General features: G+C 33.4%; 1 protein-coding gene and 1 long non-coding RNA gene across 2 annotated transcripts; both read right to left on the bottom strand.

Annotated features, from left to right (window-relative positions):
* Positions 1–264: 264 nt before the first annotated feature.
* Positions 265–1,000, bottom strand: LOC114728646 (uncharacterized). The gene is made up of 2 exons (XR_003738682.1): positions 916–1,000; positions 265–561 (listed from the first exon to the last, which is right to left on the bottom strand). It is a non-coding gene; the product is annotated as an uncharacterized LOC114728646 (long non-coding RNA).
* Positions 1,001–5,071: 4,071 nt separating this feature from the next.
* Positions 5,072–6,218, bottom strand: LOC114728630 (ribonuclease 1-like). Its single transcript, XM_028915550.1, has 4 exons — positions 5,918–6,218; positions 5,570–5,786; positions 5,247–5,469; positions 5,072–5,099 (listed from the first exon to the last, which is right to left on the bottom strand). Exons 1-4 carry the CDS (start codon positions 6,206–6,208, stop codon positions 5,072–5,074), a joined length of 759 nt encoding a protein of 252 aa, XP_028771383.1. The 5' UTR covers positions 6,209–6,218.
* Positions 6,219–6,667: the final 449 nt, after the last annotated feature.

Here is a 6,667-nt window from a genome sequence, read left to right as displayed (position 1 = left end):
TTTTAATTAGAACTTTTCTGTTGTTTTCCCCTTTTTTTTCTCTTATGAAGAGTGATAGTAATGCCTCTGGTTGGAGTGCAGTATGTGAGAAGAATTTCCAATGATGCGAATACGTACCTTTGGGGCGTCCAATTATAATCCCAAAAAAGCACTAAAGCTACAGCTTGTGTCCACATTCTAGAAAGAAAATTACCATTAAACACACACTCAAGGGGGGAGCAACTGCCATATATTATGCAAACTAAATATAAGATTGCCTCTCCCAAGATACATCAAACACCAATTTTATGAAACAAAAGGAAAATCAAGACAGACAAGCATTGTTACACAGGAATGCCCTCCGACGAACATCTAACAATAAGGGTTGGGACTATTCTACATATTATTGTCTTTCCAGCTACGCATTTCCATGACCTTGCCCCCTGAGAGATCCCAGCAACCGCACCTCTGAGGCAATCTCGGCAGATTAACTCGGGACGACCATTGTATTCTCAGTAATCAGTGATCACATTATCGAACATGAACATATAGGTTTTTTAGGAGCTTCATCAACTTTTTTCTCTGTCCAAACCAACCAAAAAAAAAAAAAAAATTGGCATCCCGTCAGAGATCACAATATCTTTCTTGTTCGCATTTGATCATCACCTTGACAAAAGACATCGAGTGATTTACAATTCTACCATATAATCTACCTTTTCTCCATTTTTGGAGGGATTTAATTCCCTCCACTTTTAACAAATGCATTAACTCCATCATTTATAGGGCGGTCATTTACTCATTAGCATATGTATCTGCACTCCTTGGCATATGTGAACAGCTAAGCTATAAAACAAGCATAGATGCATTGATTACTGAAGTAAACTTGTCAACCAATGTAACTACTAGAACATATTTACACAAATTACATAAGTTTACCTGTTTTTGCTTTTGCCAGAGATGGCTGGACCACAACATGCATGGTGATAACTCCTCTGGGTAGATCACCGAAAGGAACCTTACATTGGCCCACTATTTTGTTGTTTTCCAAAATTTTCCCAGCATTTATCAATTTTACGTCATTTGCTGCCTTTGGGACAATTTTCTTATCCGTGGACAGGACGGTAAAAACGACTTCAGAGATGGCAAGAAAAACAAAAAAGGAATTTAAAAGTGCATAATCACCATAAGCATAATCTCTAGAAGGGAACTGTGCAATATAAATTTAAGAGAAAATAAAAAAAGTTATGTTTTTATATGGACAAAGTTTTATTTCAATTATTTATTGTGTTAAATAGGACTTGTTAATATCAAAAAACCATGAACATAAAAACAAATAATGATTTTTTTAAATTTAAGATCTTTATCGCACGTTAATTTTTAGATTAAGTAATGGAATAAAAAGAAAATTATCTAAATATCAAACTTCTGACGAACTTAGTTTTTTTGTTGTTGGTAAAAATCATTAATCCAATGACGCTCATAAATAAGGACATTTTTATAAGGGAAAATAAATTTCATATACTTTGTTGTGAGTCAATTATATTTTTGAAAATTTGTAATACCTTATCCATTTCAAAACGAGTCAGGTATGATATTATGATATCCAAATATATTCAATTAATTATATTTGAATAATATTTTGATTCGGATTTGGGTATGTTGAATAAAATGGTGAGTGTTGTTATTAACTGAGATTTTAATTGGAGGCGCAAATAAAAAAATTAATAATTAATTTTGAAATTGAATAATATCTTAATTAGAATTTGAATATATTAAATTAAATGAGAAGCATCATTATTAAATAGTATGTCAATTGAGAGCTCAAATAGATAGATAAATAAATAATTTTGAATTTTCACATGTTCACCTTAGATTCAGCACCTTTAATCCAAATCTCATTTAAATGAATTAAAAAAAATCATATTCCTATAAAGAATGATATTGAGCTACCTTAGATAATACTCCTTCAGTTCCTTATTATAAGAGACATTTGATGCTTATGGCATGTTCCTACATATAAGAGACACTTAAAACTTGTTTCTACCTTTTTGTGTTGATTTCCTATTTTACTCATATTTATTGTCTCCAACTCACACTCTCTCTCCCTCCCACTTTTCTTTCTTTTAATAATTTAATTGTTCTCTCTCATGCTCTCTCTCCTTATTAATGAGGGTATTTTTGGAAAAAAATTATATTTTTTACACATTGATTGTTCTTAACTAATTTTAACTGCTTTTTTTATCAACATAATTCAATTATTCATCTCTTATAATAAGGAACGGAGGGAGTATAATTTATTAAAATTTAAAATCTAATTAAATATTCTAGTCCATGTATCATACCGGAGAAAAAATTTTAGTTTATTTCTTATGGATTGTCGTTAAATTAAATATGCGCAACAAAGTGTGATAATGATCAGCGGCTCTCTCCGCTCGAAGCTGCCAACTTTCATGGTGTTATACTTGTAAACTTGCTACGCTATATCTTACTGTAATTAATTAATTAATTAATGAGCCGCAAAAACAATAAATGCGACAAGACCAAAAGTCAAAACCCCCGAGAAAAAAAATTGACGATGCATGCCAGTTTCAAACAACATCACAAAAGCACACAAATTAGATAATGTGCGAGTGTTTGGAAATGAAATGCTATTACACTTATTGATATTATTGTAATACGGTGCATGATGGAGGGTAAAGATAGAAGGACGAAAGGAAGGGACCACAGACGGTGTACATGTACCGTGATGAAATGCCTCTGATGATGGGTTTGTGTCGCCCAAACACGCCACAAAGGATGATAAGCATATCACAACCACAAACACCAACTGTTTCATCCCCATTTTTCATTCGCGGTATGATTCCTCATTAATAATCAATCGCAGTGACTCAACTCAACAAGTTGGTGGCCTTTTATGACGGCTGGCGTGAACATTGTCGTTTTTCTGCGCCGCCCACGCGTAGATGGCGAGAGATCTGTCTTATCAAAACTGTTGTCTTCATGTTAAGAGATTTTTCCATATAGTTATTCTGCTCACGTGGGGGATGAACTAGATTATTCAGAAACACGTCGCCACGTGAAACACATACCATACCACTTTATTTCTTTCCGATGTATTCTGTCTATCTACTACATGCTCCTCTAATCCTACTTACAGGGTAGAGGGAGAGAAAAAAATTTTTTGGTCATATTTATAAGGTATTTAAAAATTTTGTATGTGAATGTATAATTTTACTTTTTATTTATTATCGTGTTCACTTTATTTACATAAAGTATCATGTATTTTCACGTTTTTCCCTAAATTCTTATGTGCATTGTACATATCATACTTCTCCCGTCTTAAATATAAAACTCATTTTGTGGTGTAAATTACATCACAAAGTGGGTCTTATATTTAAGACCGAAAGAATATATGTAGATTTATATCATATATTTCCACGTTTTTTCCCAAATTCCTGTGGGCATTGTACGTATTATATATGTAGATTTATATAATATATTACCACGTTTTTTTGGGTCAAATTCTTGGGTGCATTATAGGTATTATATATAGATTTTTTTGAAATAAATAAATAAATACTATTTCTAATCCTTAGTATAACATTTAATTGACTAATTTGAGTAGATTAAGAAAATTAATTAAATTAGTTATTTGTGATAAATAGGTATTGTCTTTCTTAAAATATCCTTGCTAATCATTTGTAATGTCTTACTTTTCCGCTCAAAAACAAAAACTGAAGGCCCATGCATCGAGTACTATGTATAATATTAAAGATTTATACCATATACACCCACGTTTCCGTGATGAACAGAACAGTTGGACACTATTATATTACAGAGTAGGCCATGGGCATGGATCAGCATCTCAAAAATTTCTGATAGGGTATTGTTTATAATCATGAGCAAGATCGGCTGTGATTATTTGTTCAAATAAAAACAAAGGAAGAAGTGGAGAGTACATTATTTCTAGCCAATCGTTTTTTTCCCCCTTAAAACAAGAAGTTCATGATTAACATCTTTCCCACAATTCAATGTAACATCGTAGACTTGTTAATGTTTCAAATCTTGTCTGCATCTCATATATTTATCAGAGATTTAATTTGATGATAAGCTAATAGTAACGCGAACTTTGATATCCATGCATCCATATACTTTGTTAAGAGATGTGATTTTATTAATCTAATAATTGAATTAAAAAAGTTGGCATGGGCATGTTTAGTTCGTCAATAGAAAATTTAAGAGAAAATAAAAAAAAGTTGTTTAGTTCGTCAATAGAAAATTTAAGAGAAACTAAAAAAAAAGTTATGTTTTTATATGGACAAAGTTTTATGTTTTTAATTATATGTATTGTGTTAAATAGGACTTGTTAATATCAAAAAATATGAACGTAAAGAAAAATAATGAAATTTTTTTAAAATTTAAGATCTTTATCACACGTTAATGTTTAGATTGAGTAATTGAATAAAAAGAAAATTATCTAAATATCAAACTTCTGATGAACTTAGGTTTTTTTTTTTGTCTTGTAAAAATCATTAATCCAAGGGCGCTCATAAATAAGAATACTTTTAGAAGAGAAAATAAATTTCATCATACTTAGTTGTGAATTTATTTCTCATGGATTGTCGTTAGATTAAATATGTGTAACAAAATATGATAATGATCAGCGGCTATCTCTGCTCGAAGCAGCCAATTTTCAAGGTTTTATATATACTTGTAAACTTGCCACAGTATATCTTACTGTAATTAATTAATTAATTAATTAATTAATGAGCCCCAAAAACAATAAAAGTCAAAATCCCCGAGGAAAAAAATTGATGATGCCACTTTGAAACAACATCACAAAAGCACACAAATTAGATAATGTACCAGTGTACGTTTGGAAATGAAATGCTATTACATTTATTGATATTGTAACACAGCACATGATTGAGGGTAAAGTTAGAAGGACGAAAGGTAGGGACCACGGACGGTGTTGTATCATACCAGAACACAAACCCTTATTGTTATTTCATTTCCCTTTATTCATTAACTTTTATTTATTATTAATGATGACATAGCACCATAGCAGGAGCGCTGCTGCTCTGTGGAGGGTCTACTGCTCCAAGGCATAAGACACCCACCTGAATCCAAGAAAGAATATACATATCATCATCATCAACAAGGTGGTCATTTCATTAAAATATATAACAGAACTATATGAGATGATGACATGCATGTTACTGCACATAATTAAATTAGAAAGGAAGGAGAAATATATATTGTGATACCCGGTAGAGCGAGGTGGAGGTGAAACAGCAGGAGGACCAGCAAATTTGATAAATGTATTGTCGCAGAGTGTAAGGGCGTCGTCTTTCACACACAGACGAATCTCAGCCAGAGATTTACCACTGCCAGTATCGGTGAGGCTTAGTGAGGGAACAGAACCGGTAGCTTCTACGACGGCGTGAAGTATATCCAACTGCCGATAACTACCTCCATCTGCTTTCACACCTATATATAAATGAACAACCTCCATCCAAGTCAAGTACTCTCTATCAATCATCATCCTCATATTCAATTATTTACCCACAGAGAGAAACACGCATATTACCTCTGTCTTTCAGAGCCTGGGAGATTTTGTCCGAGTACATTTTGGCCAGATAAATACTTTTTTGGAAGTAGTCTAATGCCTTGAACTTGTTTGCAGAACAGGTTCCGTGCTTTTTCCACTCGTCTCTCCAAAATTTCTTGCTGCTTTCAAAGTCTTCTGCATTCTTTAGATCAGGCCAGTATGTGAGCAGCTCGTAATTATCCCTCAACTCTTCAAGCTGCATCACCGTGCAAATATCAAAGGCCACAAAAGAATAGGAAGTTAGTTAATAAAAGGAAAACACACACACTCGCGCACTGAGACGTATGAGTAATAACAAAAGCAGGCAGGAATATGTATATTAATTACGGTTTCGTCGGTGAGCACTTCTTTTGTTTTGCAGTTCACTGCACCATCTTTGGCCTGGGGCCAAAGTCCATGGATGGTGAAATCTTGGGTGGGGATGGGGGGGTTGCAGCGTGTGGTGCTGCAATATTGGTTAGGCCATTGCAAGGCAAGCAAGAAATACTTAAAGCCTGGCTGACGTTTTGGTGGTGCTCGCAATAATAATGCCTCTGATGATGGGTTCGTGTCGCCCAAACACGCCACAAATGATGATAAGCATATCACAACCACAAACACCAACTCTTTCATCTCCATCTTATATAATTCCTAATCAATGATCAATCGCAATGACTCAACTCAATCAGTTACTGGCGTTTTATAATACCTGCCGTGAACATTGTCGTTGTTCTACGCCGGCCACGCGCACATGGCGAGAGATCTCTCGTATCCAAACTATTGTCTTCATATGTTAGAGATTTTTCCATATGGTTACATTCTGCTTACATGGGGGATGAACTGGATTATTCTCTTCATATTGTCACGCGAAACACGTCACCACGTGAAACATGTACCATACCACTTTATTTCTTTCCGATGTATTCTATCTATCTACTAAATACTCCTATAATCCTAGTTATAAAGTAGAGAGAGAAAAAAAAAATTTGTCCTATTTATAAGACACTGAGAAAATTTTTTTATATGGATGTATAATTTTATCCTTTATTTATTATCGTGTTGACTTTGTTTACATGAGGTATCATATATTTCTATGTT

Source organism: Neltuma alba, unplaced genomic scaffold (genome assembly GCF_004799145.2).
Source record: "Neltuma alba isolate B1F8T4 unplaced genomic scaffold, ASM479914v2 tig00012563_pilon, whole genome shotgun sequence".
NCBI classification, from domain to species: Eukaryota; Viridiplantae; Streptophyta; class Magnoliopsida; order Fabales; family Fabaceae; genus Neltuma; species Neltuma alba.
The sequence above is the reverse complement of the archived record's forward strand: the minus strand, read 5'-3'. Positions and strand labels throughout refer to the sequence as shown.

Coding starts and splice junctions, on each gene's coding strand:
- LOC114728630 (XM_028915550.1), bottom strand. CDS start 6,208: ATGGAGATGAAAGAGTTGGTGTTTGTGGTTGTGATATGCTTATCATCA. Junction 5,787..5,917: donor AAGTGCTCACCGACGAAACC/GTAATTAATATA, acceptor ACGGTGATGCAG/CTTGAAGAGTTGAGGGATAA. Junction 5,470..5,569: donor CCAGGCTCTGAAAGACAGAG/GTAATATGCGTG, acceptor ATTTATATATAG/GTGTGAAAGCAGATGGAGGT.